We start from the raw sequence: 20182 nt of genomic DNA, 5'->3' as shown, positions 1-20182 counted from the left end.
TGCAGTCTTAGTGTTCACATTAGGCACACATAATGTAAGATGCACACACACATATGACAGGCAAACGTTACTGAATATTAGAACGGCGATCGGTTACCGTTCTCCGGAGTTTTCGGAGGATCCTCCGTCAGAGATTGTGGCGGACGCGTCTCCTATTGTCCTGCCGCTGATATCAACACCAGCGAGGCGGAAAAGGAGATGCTGGCAGCGGGGAAGGCGAGCTGGAATCCTCGTTCGAACGAGACGACGCGCGGACAAACCACCGCTGCCGTCCATTCTACTGTCCAACGTTCAGTCCCTAGAGAACAAACTTTCGGAGCTACGCGCGAGAATCCACTTTACTCGGGAGATGAGGGATGTTAACATCTTAGCCCTAACAGAGACGTGGCTGGATGATTCACGTGAAGACTTTATGGTAGAACCACCTGGATGTTAACATCTTAGCCCTAACAGAGACATGGCTGGATGATTCACATGAAGACTTTATGGTAGAACCACCTGGATGTTAACATCTTAGCCCTAACAGAGACGTGGCTGGATGATTCACATGGAGACTTTATGGTAGAACATCTTAGCCCTAACAGAGACGTGGCTGATGATTCACATGGAGACTTTATGGTAGAACCACCTGGATGTTAACATCTTAGCCCTAACAGAGACGTGGCTGATGATTCACATGGAGACTTTATGGTAGAACCACCTGGATGTTAACATCTTAGCCCTAACAGAGACATGGCTGGATGATTCACATGGAGACTTTATGGTAGAACATCTTAGCCCTAACAGAGACGTGGCTGATGATTCACATGGAGACTTTATGGTAGAACCACCTGGATGTTAACATCTTAGCCCTAACAGAGACGTGGCTGATGATTCACATGGAGACTTTATGGTAGAACCACCTGGATTTTCCATCTATCGACAGGACAGGTCGTATGCTCTATCCGGCAACAAACACAGAGGGGGCGGAGTCTGTGCGATGATACGCCAATCATGGTGCAGGAATGTAAAGCTCCTGAAATCCCTGTGTTCTCCTGATATAGAGTATTTAACACTACTACTGCGACCAATGTATCTGCCCAGGGAATTCAGTGCAATTATCCTGACAGTAGTCTACATCCACCCCCGTGCTAGTGAAGAGGCAGCACTAAAGGAATTGTATGGGACAATTAATGACTTGGAATCGGCTCATCCCGATGGCTGCTCTATTTTGGTGGGGGACTTCAACTCTTCAAACTTGAAGAAAGTCCTCCCAAAATATTACCAGCATGTTAAGTGTAACACACGAGGGGAGAGGGTTCTCGACCAATGCTGGACGCCTTTCCGGGAGAGTTACAGAGCCCTACCACGTCCACCATTCGGTAGGTCGGACCACAACTCTGTCCTACTGCTCCCCGCCTATAGGCAAAAGCTCAAGCGGGAACCAACCAGCGCTAGAGAGGTCCGAATCTGGTCTGAACACTCGGATTCTATGCTTCAGGACTGTTTCCAACACACAGACTGGGAGATGTTTCGACACGCCTCTGAGAATAACATCAATGAGTACTCAGACTCAGTCGTTGGATTTATCAGCAAGTGCATAGAAGACGTTGTACCACGAAAGACAGTAAAGACCTATCCAAACCAGAAGCCTTGGATCAACGGTGATGTCCGTGCTGCACTGCGGGCTCGAGATGCTGCCTTCAGATCCGGAAATCTGGGTTCCACCCGCGCTGACCTCCAAAGAGCCATCAGGAAAGCTAAACGGGAGTACGGTACTAAGCTGGAAGATCAGTTCAAGAGTGGGGATGCGAGGAGCGTGTGGCAAGGGCTCCGGGAAATAACTGACTTCAGAGGGCGACCCAGAAGCACAGAGCCCCCCTCTGCCTCCCTCCCCAATGAGCTGAACACCTTCTTTGCCCGGTTTGAGACAGAGGGCACGAACACCAGTCCACCAGAGCCTGTGATACCGCAGGAGGCCAGCCCATTATCCATCTGAACACCAGTCCACCAGAGCCTGTGATACCGCAGGAGGCCAGCCCATTATCCATCTGAACACCAGTCCACCAGAGCCTGTGATACCGCAGGAGGCCAGCCCATTATCCATCTGAACACCAGTCCACCAGAGCCTGTGATACCGCAGGAGGCCAGCCCATTATCCATCTGAACACCAGTCCACCAGAGCCTGTGCTACCGCAGGAGGCCAGCAGGAGGCCAGCAGGAGGCCAGCCCATTATCCATCTTGGAGGCTGATGTGCGTAAGGCCTTCATGAGGGTGAACACCCGTAAAGCGGCGCCCTGATGGCATTCCAGGTCGTGTCCTTAAAGTCTGTGCACATCAGCTGGCTGGTGTGTTCACAGACATATTCAATCTCTCTCTCTCCCAAGCTGTGGTTCCTGCTGGCTTCAAATGTCCACCATTGTACCGGTACCCAAGCGTACAAATACATCATGTTACAATGACTGGAGACCTGTTGCCTTAACACCAATTGTCAGTGTTTTGAGAGGCTAGTGAGAGATCACATCTGCTCGGTCCTGCCCGCTACACTGGATCCATGCCAGTTTGCATACCGGAAAAACAGATCTATGGATGACGCAGTGGCCATGGCTCTCCACACCGCCCTCACTCACTTGGACAAGAGAGGGAGCAACAACAGATATGTGCGAATGCTGTTTGTGGACTTCAGCTCCGCCTTCAACACAATTGTCGAGTTTATTCCGTGAGTGGGATCATTTAATATTAAGTGCCGACCCAGCTTATATTTGTAACTTCATGTTTGTATGTATAGATGTTGGTGCTATGAAGAAGTTCACTGCCTATACAGTAAATACTCTGTGTTATATAAGAACAGAGATCCTCTTATCAACCAATTACAGTATGTCTCAGGGATGTAGATATTAATACAGCTAATTGGGGGGTAAATGTGTTATACCAATACTATATACTATGTGGAATGCGAGGTCATACTAGGACATGGTATGTGAGGGGCAGGAAGTGTCAGGTGACAGAGAAAGAGGCGAGCGTATGCACAGAGCAGGATGTGTAGAATGTTCTTTCATTCCATTCAGTACAATGTAACAGACGGGATGACGCGTTTAAGTGAGTCCTTGTAATGTGTTATATGTTCGTTAAATGCTCTAAATTCAGTCATAATGATGCATCTATGCAGTCGCTATATCTGTGAATTAATAGTATGTATCTTGTGTTTCTCTTGTGTTTGCAGTTATTACCTAAACGCCACAGTCTCCGATTCCTCTGTAATGATCATCAATGCTATTGTACTAGATCTAACACGGGCCAGACAAGGCAAATAAGGCTTTATACTGTACACAAGTTTAGTAGAAGTATGTTTGTACGTGTGTGAGTGTGTTATGAGATAATAGTAATAAAATGGCCAAAATCAAGTGATTGTTTACGGGCATTATTGCAACGTCGAGGCTATGTATGTTTGAGTAATATAAATGTTACAATTGGTGTGTGTTAAATCACAGTTACCAGACCTGTTTGTTATAACCCCTTTGCGGAGGGTTTGAATCAGTAATTAAGCAAAGCTATGAAACAGCAAAGTTTAGTTATATCCGTACAGTAATAATTAATTGCGGTGTAACCCACCAGAGTAATAATTAATTGCGGTGTAACCCACCAGAGTAATAATTATCTGCGGCGGCGTAATCCACCGACGTAGTAATTAATAGCGGTGTAACCCACCGACGTATTGCTGAAGCAACGGTACTTAATTCACCGTAGCTAAAGTAATACGAGCATTGTGTGATCCACATGCTAATGAAAGCCATCGGCCCGTGTTAGCTTAGCTGTTAGCTTAGCTACTACGTGATCAATGGTTGTTGTCTGCTGTTAGCGTGACGCTAGCCGAGAAGCAAGACAACAAAGGGACGGCCATCCAGCGTTTGCATCGCTGACCCGTCATCGATCGCCGAGTCCAAGGACCAGCGACCGAAACTCGTAGGCTGCCGGAGGTAGCTGAAATCTGCGGGAATCATCCGCGCCGTATTGAGGTGACCTGGGTTGACTCGGGAAAGGATGCTAGTAGCGTAATCCTGCTGCTAAGGAGGTTGTGCCCTGGGTGCTAGGAAGCATCCGGTTTTGCCGACCTAAATAAAGAGTTTCAGTGCCCACATGAGTGCTTGTGCATTGGGGGGAATATCGCTGGAATTGTGTGTTGCAGAAAGGAAACTGTGCATTGACTTTGGGGGGGAATACCAGACCAAGCTAATTGTAAACAAGCAAGAAGCTAGCCACCTTCCCATTGACATTGCATTGTGCCTAGCAAACAACTAGCATTAGGCTAACGGTGGCTAACGTTGGCTGACTGGCGCTAATGCTAAGCTAAAGGAGGTTAACTCCAGTTGGATGTTGTTGGGGCTAGCCTAGCTAATGCTAACGCTAATAGCATAGGAGTTGGGGAGCTACCGCATTCTATGTTTCACAGCACAACTGGCCGCCAGGGAGGAATGCCGGACCGGCCATCTTGAGAGACAAGGTTGGTGGGGGGGCGAGCGAGAAGCCATTTCGTGTAACCATGACGACCTTAGCTGTGTTAAAGAAAGCGCGCGCGTCAAGCCAATGCACGTTAACGAAGTTAACGACCAAAGTCAAAAGTACGGCTGCCTTTAAGTCCGAAAGTGAACTTAAGGCTTTACTGAAAGACATGGATATAGGGTTTGATGAACTTCTAACTTGTAGCATGGATTATAAAAGTGCATTGGAAGAGGCTGATGAAAACGCTGTAGATATAGCTGTTGTTAGTACGAAACTCGATGCCGCAAAGGCGTCCTATCTTTTGGCTCGGACAGAATTGCAGAAGAACTTATGGGAGCGGTTCATTGATGAGTCTGTGCAGCGCGCACTCAAGTGGGTGGCAGAGGCGGCAGATAGAGCCCGTCCTGACCGTTACAAAGAACAGGATATTGACCTAAGTCTTATTTACGGGCTAGAGGGTGTAATTGATCGATCATTAACAGACGTGCAGACGTTATTAAACTCTTGGGAAGGCTGCATTTCTGACGGGAATTTGACCAAGGCATTAGCTGATGTATATGCCTTGAAGGCGCGTAAGAGTGGCAACCTCCAGGATTTAAAGCACAAAGGCGGAATAATAATAGAAATTAAACAAGAAAGTGTACCTCTCGCCGTTGACAATGGAGGAAAGAAGTCAGCCGGTAGCAAGCTGGCTGCTCAGCCTATGAAATTACCCCAATTCAATGGGGAACGCATGTCATACTTCAGATGGAAGAGACAGTGGCATAGAATTTATGCACTCTTTGACAATCCTGGATGGGGTGATGACATGCGTTACCAACTACTGATTGATTCCATTGATAAAAGGATAAATGATGAATTAAGGCTTGATTATTGCCAGACTTCAGATGAGGTCTACCAGAAATTAGAGCTCCACTATGGAAACGTAGGACAAATTGTTAAGGAGATTATAATGAAGTTGGAAAGTGTGCCCGCTGTAAGCAGTGGCCAACCAAAGGAGACATTAAATCTCGTTAGATTAATAGAGCAATCAGTTCTGGATCTAGCTGACCTTAATGCTAGCGACGTCATTCACAATCAACTCGTCATTCACAATTTGGAGGCTAAATTGCCGCCAGAAATGCAAGAACGGTGGCTTGTGATGCGTTGTAATCCGAATAATAATATAGATAGCCAGAACAGGTTCCCGCATTTCATTGCCTTCTTACGCGAGCATACAAAGGTGCTCGTTGAACAAGAACAATTAAATGCAAAAGGCATAGGGACCAAACGAAGTGATCCGAGCTCACGTAGCCGTAATAATGACCGACAGAATGACAAGCCGGGGAACGGGGCGCGCGAGAAGCATGCGTCGACAAGGGCTACGTTTAGCGGCGAGGAGGCGCGGGGTTCGTGCGTAATCTGCGGAGAGAGCGATCACTCAGGGGCACTGTTCCGTTGTAAAATATTCATGAAAGCTAACGTTGAAGGCCGGCGAGCGTATGCGAAGAAACATAAAGCATGCTTTAAGTGTTTATGTCTACATGACGGCCAATGCAGAGTGCGCACTGACAATTTCCTGTGTAGGTTAAGTGAGTGCAAAAAGGACGGCTCGTCGCCTCCTCATAATTTCAAGTTGTGCCCCAAAGCGCGTCCACATAACGGGGATAGCACTAATAATAATAGTGACAGCGCGAGAGGGGGGGCTAGTAACGTGGGGAGGGACTCACGTGGGCCTACACATGAAATTGAACTTAAGCTTGCTGAGGCCGAGTTGACGCCAAAGCAACTAGCTATAGTGCGCAAAGCTTACACAAACAATACAGCCACGACAGGCTGCACTGAGGGCGGAGAGTTGCCTGCTCTGATGATGACGCTGGAAGTAACCACGAAAAGTGGTGATTGGGTGGAGGCTTTGATAGACCTCGCCTCTGATACAAATTATATCACCCACAAAGCTGCAGAAAGACTTGGGCTGAAAGGAAGACCTGTTACTCTGAGCGTGCAGGGCGTTGGGGGGATGAAAAAGACATTCAAGACGAAAAAATACTCCATTAAGTTGAAAACAATGGGGGAGAAGGGCTCTTCTCCACTGGACCATGACATGACTTGTTATGGTCTGGATGAGATTGCAAAGATCAATTGTCCAGTTAATCCTAGGCGCATTGCAGATCTTTTTCCGGGCACCGATCCGGAGGAGTTGCGACGTCCACTGGAAGTGGAAATACTTCAGTGCACGAGAGGGTCGTTTAGCCCCACAGCGGTTGGCTAGATGTGGAGATTTGGTACTTTGGTCGGGGATTTTGGGTAAGACGGTTAGCGGATGTCATCCGTCTCTATTCGACGCCAGTGAAATGGTCACAGGACAGTGGGCGTCAACCCATTTTGCTCTTTCAATGAGAGGTGGAGCCGTTGAAATTAGGGCGGCTACTACTTGCCATACTGAGACCAGCGCGGCACTGTCTTGGTGGCGTTGGGACAGTATTGGGGCAGCATGCGATCCCCTGTGTGGGGGTTGTCGTTGTGGAAAATGCGCCCCTGGTGGAAAAGAGATGTCTCTCGCTGACGAGAGAGAAATGGAGATTGTCAAGAGGGGCCTGACTTTTAAGACAAGCGACGCTCACAGCGATGAGTCGCATTGGGACGCGAGCTATCCTTGGAAAGAGGACCCGTCTACTTTACCGAATAATAGAGCGGCGGTTGAGGCCACGTTCTTAAAGTCTGAGAAACATCTCAGGCGAGATCGCGTGTGGTACCAGGCCTATGCTAGCCAGGTGCATGAGATGCTCAAAAGAGGTGCTGCTGTCAAGCTGTCTAAAGCTGCCATGGACATGTGGGACGGGGCTGTTTGGTGGATCAACCATCTTATGGCACCGAATCCACACTCAGTTTCCACGCCAGTTAGGATAGTCTGGGACAGTAGTCAAGAATTCCGGGGCGTGAGTTTGAACAGTATCCTGCTAAAGGGGCCCGATGTTTTGAACCCGATCCGAGCAGTGTTGCTGCGTTTCAGGGAAGGGGAACACGCCGCCATCGGCGACGTAAGCAAAATGTACCACTCCGTTTGGCTAGAAGAGCGGGAGGTACATTTGCACCGGTTCCTATGGAGGGACTCAGTTGACAGCAAGATTGAAGACTATGCAGTTGTACGGGTCAATATGGGAGACCGTCCAGCGGGTAGCATAGCTCAAATAGCGATGCGCGAGACAGCGTATCTACCTCAGTTCACCCACATGGTTGACGAGAGGGACGTAATCGTGGAGAACGCTTATGTAGACGACATTTTTCTATCTCACAACTGCCCCCAGAGGCTGGAGAAGGTACTGGCGGGGGTTAAAACCATTCTGGCTACCGGGGTTTTTCACCTAAAGCCCTGGGTACGGTCAGGCTAAAGTGGGAGGGAAGGAGATGGAGAAATGAAACCAGAGACTATGTTGTTGCCGAATCAGATGAGAGAGGAGGACAATAAGGCTCTGGGGGTTGGTTACCATGTGAAGGAGGACAGCCTCTTCATCATGGTTGCCATAAACTTTTCCGCCAGAAAGAAAAAAGTGCGAAGCGAGGAAAACCTTGCTCTGGAGGAGGTGGCGGAGAAAACGTCAAATCCTCTGACTCGGCGTATGTTGCTGAGTCAAGTAGCGGGGCTGTATGATCCCATTGGCCTTGTGACGCCTCTGAAACAGAAAGGCGTTATTCTAGTCAGGAGGGCGTTCCAAGAGGCGGGGTCATTGACCAAAGACACTTGGGATCAACCGTTGTCTAGCGATCTCCGCGTGAAAGCGGTTGAACTTTTTGAGGAATACGCAAAGCTGAGTGCGATCACGTTCCCCAGGTGTATCACTCCGCCCGGATGGGTGGGGGAACCCTGGGGCATCACCTTCTCCGACGGGAGCTGAGAGTCCTACGGAGCGGTGCTCTACCTGCGGTGGGAAACTGCTAGAGGGGTGGAGACTCGTCTGGTGGAGTCAAAAGCCAAGTTGGCTCCTCTAGACCAAAAGGGCGATGCAGTGAAAGCTGAAATCTGCGGTGCTGTCTTTGCCGCACGACTGAAAAGGTACGTGCTGAAGCATAGCAGGCTGACAATCGGGAAGTGGTATCACTTTGTCGACAGCCAGACAGTGCTGGGTGCCATTCAAAGGGACAGTTATGGGTTCCAAACGTTCTTCGCTAATAGGGTTGGGGAAATCCAGAAGGCGGGGCCTGTGACTGACTGGTGGTGGGTTCCCGGGGTGGAAAATGTAGCTGATCTAGTCACGAGGGGGGGTTCTCCTGAGCAATTAGACAGTGATTCCCTGTGGCAAAAGGGACCAGAGTTCCTAGCCAGACCAGTCGACCAATGGCCTATGAAGTCTGCTGCTGAGGTGGCTGCTTCATCGCAGGAAATCGTGAGTACATTGCAGAGAAAAGTGTTCAAAATGAAAGCATTCTCTGCTGCTGTTACTAGATCCCAAACTAAGAACCAGGGGTCCGCGCCACTGCCAGACAGTGGCGGGTCCTCACCAGTCAGTGGCAGATCTTCACCAGACAATGGGGGGTCTCCAGCGGTCAGCAGGGGTCCTTCACCAGTCAGTGATGGGGGTTCTGTGGCAGCATCTAATGACGAAACTGAACAGCTGTGGGGGTCAGGCCTTGTGAACCAAATGGACTTGGCTAGATGCAGCACACTGTCAAAACTCTGCGGGGCAGTTGGCTACGTCCGCAGAGTGTTGCACGGCCACGGAGGCTTATTCAAGTCCGGCAGTCGTGTACAGTGGGGGGCGGTGCTCTCTGTCGGAGAGCGGGACACAGCATTTAAGGAGCTGTGCCTTGCCGCCCAAGAGGGAATTTCTTTCCCGACAACGACACTAAACCGTCTTGTAGTTAGTAAGAACGACAAGACAGGTCTCTTGCTATGCCGAGGCCGGGTTCAGACCGTTGACCAAGAAAGCCAGGGCGTGCCCATCATTCCTTACGAGGCACGACTCAGCACACTACTGTGTGAGGAGGCCCATCGTGCAAACCACGAGGGCATGGCTGGGACACTCCTGCGAGTCAGGAAGAAAGCCTGGGTGGTTCAGGGGCCAAGGGTCGCACGTAAGGTGATCGACTCTTGCCTGTTTTGTCGCAAACGGGGGGCTAAGCTATAAAGTCAAGTGATGGCTAATCTTCCTACAGTGCGCACAAGTCCAGCAGCTCCGTTCGAGTACACAACGCTGGATTTGTTCGGTCCTTACACTGTCAGGGGCACTGTGGCATCAGGTCACATCAGCCTCATGGTGGTGCCAGTGGCATCATGTCACATCATCCTCATGGTGGCGCCAGTGGCATCGTGTCACATCAGCCTCATGGTGGCGCCAGTGGCATCAGGTCACATCAGCCTCATGGTGGCGCCAGTGGCATCATGTCACATCAGCCTCATGGTGGCGCCAGTGGCATCATGTCACATCAGCCTCATGGTGGCGCCAGTGGCATCGTGTCACATCATCCTCATGGTGGCGCCAGTGGCATCAGGTCACATCATCCTCATGGTGGCGCCAGTGGCATCAGGTCACATCAGCCTCATGGTGGCGCCAGTGGCATCAGGTCACATCAGCCTCATGGTGGCGCCAGTGGCATCATGTCACATCATCCTCATGGTGGCGCCAGTGGCATCGTGTCACATCATCCTCATGGTGGCGCCAGTGGCATCATGTCACATCATCCTCATGGTGGCGCCAGTGGCATCATGTCACATCATCCTCATGGTGGCGCCAGGGGCATCAGGTCACATCAGCCTCATGGTGGCGCCAGTGGCATCGTGTCACATCATCCTCATGGTGGCGCCAGTGGCATCATGTCACATCAGCCTCATGGTGGCGCCAGTGGCATCAGGTCACATCATCCTCATGGTGGCGCCAGTGGCATCAGGTCACATCAGCCTCATGGTGGCGCCAGTGGCATCATGTCACATCAGCCTCATGGTGGCGCCAGTGGCATCAGGTCACATCATCCTCATGGTGGCGCCAGTGGCATCAGGTCACATCATCCTCATGGTGGCGCCAGTGGCATCATGTCACATCAGCCTCATGGTGGCGCCAGTGGCATCATGTCACATCAGCCTCATGGTGGCGCCAGTGGCATCAGGTCACATCATCCTCATGGTGGCGCCAGTGGCATCAGGTCACATCAGCCTCATGGTGGCGCCAGTGGCATCAGGTCACATCATCCTCATGGTGGCGCCAGTGGCATCAGGTCACATCATCCTCATGGTGGCGCCAGTGGCATCATGTCACATCAGCCTCATGGTGGCGCCAGTGGCATCATGTCACATCAGCCTCATGGTGGCGCCAGTGGCATCATGTCACATCAGCCTCATGGTGGCGCCAGTGGCATCATGTCACATCAGCCTCATGGTGGCGCCAGTGGCAACATGTCACATCATCCTCATGGTGGCGCCAGTGGCATCATGTCACATCAGCCTCATGGTGGCGCCAGTGGCATCATGTCACATCAGCCTCATGGTGGCACCAGTGGCATCATGTCACATCAGCCTCATGGTGGCGCCAGTGGCATCATGTCTTTCTGAATATTCTGCCTCCAGGGTGAGAACTTGATGATCTGTACAGTATGGAGCGGTGGGCGATACGATGTCTCCCTCTAGTGGACACAGAGGGGATAGATACACGACTAGATAAGATACACGACTGGCATATCCTGCACAACACCACCACACACGCGAGAGAGAGAGAGAGAGAGAGAGAGAGAGAGAGAGAGAGAGAGAGAGAGAGAGAGAGAGAGAGAGAGAGAGAGAGAGAGAGAGAGAGGAGAGAGAGAGAGAGAGAGAGAGCGCGCATAATGTAGCTATAATGGTGTATAGGCAAAGCAAGCCAACTATGCAAATGGCCAACAGAGTAAACAAGGCCAGATTAGCACTGGGCATTTAACACTAGACCATGGACCACTAGGACAATATGGAATGACAATTACATAGCATGAGTACATTCAAGTCAACACAGAGACAGGGGAACAAAGGCTTACGTTTGTTATGGACGCACGGCTGCAAGGAAGTGAGTGGTGTTGTGTGGAGTACTGTGAGTGAGAGCAGGTTCTGCATGTTGTCTGTGTGAAGGCTGGAGACTGAGTGAGGAGTGTGGAATGAGTGATGGCTTATGTAGGTCACACCTAAACTGTGATTGGGCAATGAGTTGAGTGGTGTGATGGCAAACAGGTGTCTCATTATGGATGGATCCCCATTCCCTGCATTGTCCACCAGAGGCTGCCATTCAGCCACTGTGACGCACCAGGCCCTCCAGTTAGCTCCACGCGGCTTAAATCACATGGTGGGTGTAGGTTTTACTCCAAAGCCCCAGAATGTGTGAGGTCAAGATTGGGTGCCTGATGAAGCCAACAATGGCCGAAACACTGTGAAGCTACAGTGCTTTTTGAGTGGTGCAACCACTCCCTTACGGAGCTATGTGTGTGGCTGACTGGGTGGCTGGCTGGGTGGGTCTGAGCACGATAACAGCATGGTTGTTTTTCACCATTTGTGCGCAACCTAACACACACACAAACACGCACGCACATATTAACTGTATATACGATGATTTCAGGTGTGCCAGTACAGTACAGTGACAGTACAGTAGAGGGTACAGTAGAGGGACCCCCACATGGTAACTCTGTCATTGCTCTACCGTTTTGGACGTGGGGGCACCCTGGGCGCGTTGTGGGTCTGGAACTTCCGGGGACGTATGATGAGCAGCCCTCACTTTTAGAGGGGCGCTACCCCCTCCTATACACAGGGGGCGCTACCCCTTCCTATACACAGGGGGCGCTACCCCCTCCTATACACAGGGGGCGCTACCCCCTCCTATACACAGGTTTAATGTTTGTCTTCAGTTCAATGTTTGTTTAATAAACGCCATTGACAATGAAGGGAAAACTTAATTACGTCATAGTCTCTTTATTGTTAATGGCGTTTAATGTTTAATAATAATAATAATAAAACTTTATTTGTATAGCACCTTTCATGACATGAAATGCAGCTCAAAGTGCTTTACACAAAAAAAGAAAAGAAAGGCAGGGCATAAACAATACAGTGAGGACATGAATAACATTTTTTTTAAAGACAAATAAATCAATTAAAAGCAAGGGTGTAGAAGTGGGTCTTGAACTGAGCTTTAAAAATGTCTACAGAGGCTGCCTGTCGAAGGTACAGTGGGAGTTTGTTCCACGCCGTCCGTAGAAGCAAAAAGCTGCTTCCCCGTATTTTTTAGTTGCCATTTTTTTAGGCAAAGCGAGCAGGCCAGCAGTGGAAGACCTTAGGGGGCGGTTTGGGACATATTTCGGCAGGCAGTCATGTAGGTAGGAAGGTGCGAGACCATTGAGACAATTTACAATTTAGGCATTTAGCAGACGCTTTATAAACAAGTAAAATAATTTTAAAATCAATCCTAAAAACAACCGGAAGCCAGTGCAATGAGGCCAAGACTGGAGTAATATGTTCTCTCATCTTAGTTCTAGTTATGACTCTGGCTGCTGCATTTTGGACAAGTTGTAATCTGTCAGTTGATTTCTTAGGCAATCCAGAAAAAAGTGCATTGCAGTAATCAAGCCGAGAAAAAACCAAGGCGTGGATTAGCGTTTTTGCATCGTCCAGTGACAAATAGGCTCTGATTCGTGCAATATTTCTAAGATGAAAAAAGGCAATCTTGGTAACATGATTAATGTGTGAATTAAAATTCAGTTCAGAATCAATAATGATCCCCAAGTTCTTTACTGTACTGTTACTTTCTACAGTCAGGTTGCCAAGTCTGCTTTTTATCGATTATTTCTGCTCACTAGAACCGATTATGAGAACTTCTGTCTTATCCTCATTTAGCTTGAGAAAGTTCTCACTCATCCAGCATTTGATGCTAGACAGACAGGTCAAGAGCGGGTCTAAGGCACAGAGATCATCTGGAGCTACAGAAATATATAGTTGGGTATCATCAGCATAGAAATGAAAATTGACTCCGTGATTGGTAATGAGTTCTCCCAATGGCAGTATGTACAGGGAGAATAACAGAGGACCAATAATCGAGCCCTGTGGAATACCAGAACCGATGTTCTGTTTGTTAGGTAGGAGGAAAACCAGGACAGGGCCGTGCCAGACAGGCCTATCCAGTGCTCCAGACGCTGTATTAAAATTGAATGGTCAATCGTGTCAAATGCAGCCGTTAGATCTAGAAGTAAAAGAACGGAAACATGTTTCTTGTCAGCAGACACCCTAAGATCATTAATTACTTTTACAAGTGCTGTTTCTGTGCTGTGGCCTTTCCTAAAGCCAGATTGGAATTTGTTATGCACATTGTTGTTCTGTAGAAACACATCCAATCTAAAACCTTGCCCAGAAAGGGCAGATTAGAAATGGGTCGGTAGTTACCCAGCACAGAGGGATCAAGTTTGTGTTTCTTGAGTAAGGGCCTAACTACAGCCGTCTGGAAAGACGCCTGATTGTAGAGAGCTGTTTACAATTTTTAGGATATCTCCAATCACACTGTCTAAAACCTCTTTGAGAAAGGTGGTGGGAATTGTGTCCAATGAACAGGAGGATGATGTCATCTGAGATATGGTTTTTCGGAGTTCGTCTTCATCAATTGTACAGAAAGACAATAGGCTTCCCCTGGAGAGATCAACCCTGACACCATTAGCTGCTGTTTGAGGGCTTGAGCTAGCAGCAGCACCATTCATAATATCAGCTCTAATGTTACAAATTTTGTTATAAAAAAAGCATGCAAACTCATTACACTTAGCTTTAGAAGCCGGGAACGACTGCTTGTAGGACTGGGGGGGGGGGGGGGGGGGGGGTTAAAAGTCGTTCAATGGTAGAGAATAAGACTCTGGCATTTTTCTTGTTCTCATTAATAATGCCAGAGAAATAAGCCTGCCTTGCCAGACGCAGGGCTTTGTTATAGGCGACTGTTGACTTTTTAAGAATCTCTAGGTGGATGGTGAGTTTGTTTTTTCTCCAAGCTCGCTCAGCTCTACGACAATCTTGCTTCAGTGAACGTGTATGCTCATTTATCCAGGGTGTTACTCTGGTGTTCTGTTTCTTTTTAGTTTTCATAGGAGCCACTATGTCAAGAGCTGACTCTAGTTTAAGATTAAACATTTGGACCATATCATTTACTGGGGGAGTATCGGACAGGGGGGGGCCCAGATGACGAGAGAACCCCTTGGCTGCAGATGAGCTAAAAAAAACGCTTTTTTATAGTATATTCAGTGATGTTTTTCTCTAGATCAGAGACAGTCATATTAAAACACAGCAAATAGTGGTCTGATAGCTCAGGCATTTCAATAGTCCTTTCAACAGTGATGTTCAGACAAAACATGTTGGATGAACTCAAAGGAGTGCAATAACTCTAAGAAACCCAGAGCCACCGCATTTGAAGCATCGTCCAGGTGTAGATTAAGATCACCTGAGATAAGAGTTCTGTCATAGTTAGTGGAACAGATAGATAAAAGTTCTGATATTTCTGTTAGAAATACAGCTTTGCTGCACTTTGGAGGACGATAAATGCTGATCATTGGGATAGAGGACTGACCCTGCAGTATTGTGGCCTGGTATTCAAAGGATGAAAAGCTGCCGAGAGTCAGAGCCTTGAATTTTAAAGTGTCTGAAAAAAATATTGCCAGTCCACCTCCTTTCTTAGCCTCGCGAACAGAGTGGATGAAACTGTAGTTTGCGGGACAGGCTGGCGCTAGGAGAACAGCTCCATCCGAGCCAAGCCATGTCTCTGTTAGAAAGATAATATCTAGCTTCTCTTTACATATTATATCATTCACAGAGGAGGACTTATTTGTTAATGACCTGATGTTAAACAAGGCAAGGTTTAGCTTGTTATCAGATTTTTGGGGACTGTGATGCCTGTGAGGTACATTAACCAAGCAGCATTCTCTCTTCAGGCTACTCCTTGTCTTGGACAATCTATTTGAAATAACAGTGGAAATGTTGTGAACCTCAACCTGTACGGTGATTGAAACACCAGGCTTTCTAGTTTGTGTTTACATCACCATTACATCACCTAATCAACATGAGTTAGACTTTAATATATTAGCGCCCCTCACTTCACACAGGTGTGATTTGTGCAGGGACCCCCAGGGGTCCTTGAGGCAGTTACACGGGGTACCCAGCTAAATTATAGTTTGGAACCAAATTGACCCTTATGGGCCTGTTAACTCTGAAAGTGTACAAATGGAACCAAATGGACCCTGACAGGTCCATTTGGTTCCATTTGTACACTCTCAGAGTTAAATTAACATTGATTTTACGATATAAAAACAATGCCATTAAATAGGGGGTCCGTAGACTAATGCATGTCAAACTGGGGGGTCGTTGAAATTAAACGGGTTGAGAATCACTGCTAGAGCCGTAGAACTCCTCTCTTATGGGGGTCCCTGGAATATCATTTCAAATAGGGGGTCCGCTGGGCTATAATGAGTATCATTTTGGGGGTCCTTGACATGAAGAACCTTGGGACCCCTGCTATATGGACACAGGTTTGTGCTTCGTCAGCGTTACGTCATGCGTTAAGTCATCGGCCTATAAAATGCCGTCCGGGCAGTGGGTAGTCCTTAAATGTAATCTTAATGAAGTTTTTGTTTGGCCCAAAACAAAACATTTCTTGCCGGACCACACACATACTGGACCCCACACATACTGGACCAGACACATACTGGACCACAGAGCATGTTTAAGAGCACATATAATCTAAGTGGATTGTTGACCGTCTTCTACAGCATCGGCAGCAAACCTCTCGAGCTATGGGGCGTAACGACCAGACACGGCCACGTCAAAAGAGTCACGGACAACGACATCCAGTCGCTGGTGGTGGAGGTGAAGGGCAACAACGTCAGCACCACGTACATCACCTGTCCCTCAGACCCCCGCAAGTCCATGGGCATCACGCTGCCCTACCTGGTGCTCATCGTCAAGAACCTCAAGGACTACTTCAGCTTCGAGGTGACCATACTGGACGACAGGAACAACCGCCGCCGCTTCCGGGCGAGCAACTACCACAGCAGGATGACCAACACGCCCATGGTCTGCACCATGCCCATGCAGCTGGACGAGGGCTGGAACCAGATCCAGTTCAACCTCAAGGACTACACCCTCAAGGCCTACGGGACCAACTTCGTGGAGGCGCAGCGCATACAGATCCACGCCAACTGCCGCGTGCGCAGGGTGTACTTCTCGGACAGGATGTACGCGCCCGAGGAGCTGCCCAACGAGTACAAACTGTACATGCCCATTAAGAACAACCGGGAGAGGAAGCTCCTGCTGGACGGCGCCCAGAGGCAGCACGTGGAGCCCATCGGAGGCGAGGGAGACCAGGCCTCGGACGGCGGCGGGGGGACCCTGCAGGGGTCAAAGGGCCAGGGAGCGGAGGACCGGGGGGGTCTCCAAGAGCAGCCCCCCGAGGAGGAGGAGGACGTTCCGTCCACTGTCACCAGCACGCCTGGGGAAGGGGAAGAGGACGAAGACGAAGAAGAAGACGAAGATGACACCTCGGGTATGGAGGCGGGGGATGAGCCGGCTAGTGACCAAGATGAAAATGACGATGCTTCGGTTGAGGACAGTTAGTCCACAGGCCTGTCTTTAAAATGTTCTGATAGGAGGAACAGGTAAAGCAACTGCTCTACCGATGAAAACCAACGGCTGCTTCGAGAGTTTTTACACATGTCCCCCAGGCCTGGGAATAGGTAGCTTAACCCATTTTGGGGCGGGAACCCCTTTTGGTGTGCTTTAGCTATTGAAAAATAGCAGATCTACAAGCTCATAGATCACGAGCTTGTAGGTCTGCTATTTTTGAAAAATCGAAGAATGAACAAACATAGCTTTTTCAGAAAACTATCAGGATGTAGAAGACATTTTTAGAATCTGATCTCGGGTCAAAATGGGTTAATGTCTCCCAGGCCTGGGAACAGGTAGCATGTCTCCCAGGCCCGGGAACAGGTAGAATGTCTCCCAGGCCCGGGAACAGGTAGCATGTCTCCCAGGTAGCATGTCTCCCAGGCCTGGGAACAGGTAGCATGTCTCCCATGTAGCATGTCTCCCAGGCCCGGGAACAGGTAGCATGTCTCCCAGGCCTGGGAACAGGTAGCTTAATGTCTCCCAGGCCCGGGAACAGGTAGAATGTCTCCCAGGCCTGGGAACAGGTAGCATGTCTCCCAGGCCTGGGAACAGGTAGCATGTCTCCCAGGCCTGGGAACAGGTAGCATGTCTCCCAGGCCTGGGAACAGGTAGCATGTCTCCCAGGCCTGGGAACAGGTAGCTTAATGCCTCCCAGGCCTGGGAACAGGTAGCATGTCTCCCAGGCCTGGGAACAGGTAGCATGTCTCCCAGGCCTGGGAACAGGTAGCATGTCTCCCAGGCCTGGGAACAGGTAGCATGTCTCCCAGGCCTGGGAACAGGTAGCATGTCTCCCAGGCCTGGGAACAGGTAGCATGTCTCCCAGGCCCGGGAACAGGTATCTTAATGTCTCCCAGGCCCGGGAACAAGTAGCATGTGTCCCAGGCCCGGGAACAGGTAGCATATGTCCCAGGCCCGGGAACAGGTATCTTAATGTCTCCCAGGCCCGGGAACAGGTATCTTAATCTTAATGGGTGGAAGCAGCAGTGTAATCCAGCTCCATCTTGTCTCAGGAGACGGTGGGAGCAGCAGTGTAATCCAGCTCCATCTTGTCTCAGGAGACGGTGGGAGCAGCAGTGTAATCCAGCTCCAGCTTGTCTCAGGAGACGGTGGGAGCAGCAGTGTATCCATGTTTTACAGCGTGAGACTCTAGGAGGCTAAGCCGTCCACGCATTTTTTCCATATTATGTTTCATATATTTTTTACATATACATAAACTTCAATTTGATATGAGGGAAGGCAACCGAAACTATGCCCACATTTCGAGACGATAGATGCGGTCCAGCGGTTTTCATTTTTTCTTTTTTTAAGTGGTGCAACCACTTCCTTAAGTGACTATGTGTGTGGCTGGCTGGCTGGGTGGGTGGCTGGGTGGCTGGGTGGGTGCATCTGAGCACGGGAACAGCATGGTTGTTTTTCACCACCTGTGCGCAACCTAACGCACACACAAACACACACGCACATATTAACTGTATATATGGTGATTTCGGGTGTGCCAGTACAGTACAGTACAGTACAGTACAGTACAGTACAGTACAGTACAGTACAGTACAGTACAGTACAGATAGCCCCCCCCCCCCCCCCCCCCCGGGGACCCCCACACAGAGTTGCACCATTTTTTTTTAATCAAGGTGAAAAGACACAGCTTTGGTTAAAAAGAATGGGCAGCTCCAGAACCACCCGGACCAGAATGGGCAGCTCCAGAACCACCCGGACCAGAATGGGCAGCTCCAGAACCACCCTGACCAGAACGGGCAGCTCCAGAACCACCCGGACCAGAACGGGCAGCTCCAGAACCACCCGGACCAGCAGTAGAACCACCCGGACCAGCAGCAGAACGGGCAGCTCCAGAACCACCAGCAGCAGAACGGGCAGCTCCAGAACCACCCGGACCAGAATGGGCAGCTCCAGAACCACCAGCAGCAGAACGGGCAGCTCCAGAACCACCAGCAGCAGAACGGGCAGCTCCAGAACCACCCGGACCAGAATGGGCAGCTCCAGAACCACCCGGACCAGAACGGGCAGCTCCAGAACCACCCGGACCAGAACGGGCAGCTCCAGAACCACCCAGACCAGAACGGGCAGCTCCAGAACCACCCGGACCAGAACGGGCAGCTCCAGATCCATCTGGACCAGCAGTAGAACGGGCAGCTCCAGAACCACCCGGACCAGCAGCAGAACGGGCAGCTCCAGAACCACCAGCAGCAGAACGGGAAGCTCCAGAACCACCAGCAGCAGAATGGGCAGCTCCAGAACCACCCGGACAAAAACGGGCAGCTCCAGATCCATCTGGACCAGCAGTAGAATGGGCAGCTCCAGAACCACCCGGACCAGCAGCAGTGCCTTCGAAATTATTTTTTTGGGGGTCGTACAAAAAAACATTTCACCTACTCACTTAAGTCTAAACACGTTTGACAGTGAAGTTGAAGGTATCAAAGTTGTCAAAGTTGACATATTGGAAACTGCAAAACTGAAATCAGAATAAAGAGACATAATAGGAAAAAACCTTCAGCTGGAGCAACCTCATTTTTAGGAAATGATATAGTCGGAGGCAGAGATAGGCTAACCTGACTCCGCCAGATGGGGCAGCAGAGAGTACACTGGGTTTTCCCCTCCTAGAGGCGGGATCATGGCAGCACTGTGTATGCCTTGATCCCGCCTCTAGCTGCCGCTGATTGGCCAGGCCGTTTTGTGGCCGTAGCATCAAGTCTGCCTGAGAGTTCCCAGATGGGAGCAGGAGGGGGGGAACCCAGTGTACTAGAGATAGGCTACACTACGGGGAACTAACACGGGTCGAAGAGAAGGGAGATGTTCAAAACATAACATGACGACGTGAGATGGATTTTAACGTACGTGGGTCCTTCCCACTCAAGGGGCATGCTGTCCATGCAATAGATCAGGGCTGGGCAACTTTGACAATGGAGAGGGCCACTATAGTTCCACACTCACTCCAGAGGGCCACTATAGTTCCACACTCACTCCAGAGGGCCACTATAGTTCCACACTCACTCCAGAGGGCCACTATAGTTCCACACTCACTCCAGAGGGCCACTATAGTTCCACACTCACTCCAGAGGGCCACTATAGTTCCACAC

At 49.7% G+C, this 20182-nt stretch overlaps 2 protein-coding genes across 2 annotated transcripts in view; one reads left to right on the top strand and one right to left on the bottom strand.

Moving 5' to 3' along the window:
• The window catches only part of LOC306919166 (alkaline phosphatase, tissue-nonspecific isozyme-like), a gene marked incomplete at its 3' end in the record, with an annotated part of 28030 nt that extends 16501 nt beyond the window's left edge, over positions 1 to 11529 (bottom strand). Inside the window, exon 1 of the mRNA XM_079531996.1 lies at positions 11456 to 11529. The remainder of the gene's footprint in view (positions 1 to 11455) is intronic.
• A 4616-nt stretch (positions 11530 to 16145) lies between these two features.
• LOC306919165 (cilia- and flagella-associated protein 20-like) lies at positions 16146 to 17039 on the top strand (the record flags this gene model as incomplete). The annotated part of the gene is made up of 1 exon (XM_079531995.1): positions 16146 to 17039. One exon carries the CDS (start codon positions 16146 to 16148, stop codon positions 17037 to 17039), a length of 894 nt encoding a protein of 297 aa, XP_079388121.1.
• Between the last annotated feature and the right edge of the window lie 3143 nt (positions 17040 to 20182).

The sequence above is a fragment of the Electrona antarctica genome, assembly GCF_951216825.1.
Source record: "Electrona antarctica genome assembly, contig: scaffold_128, whole genome shotgun sequence".
NCBI classification, from domain to species: Eukaryota; Metazoa; Chordata; class Actinopteri; order Myctophiformes; family Myctophidae; genus Electrona; species Electrona antarctica.
The sequence above is the reverse complement of the archived record's forward strand: the minus strand, read 5'-3'. Positions and strand labels throughout refer to the sequence as shown.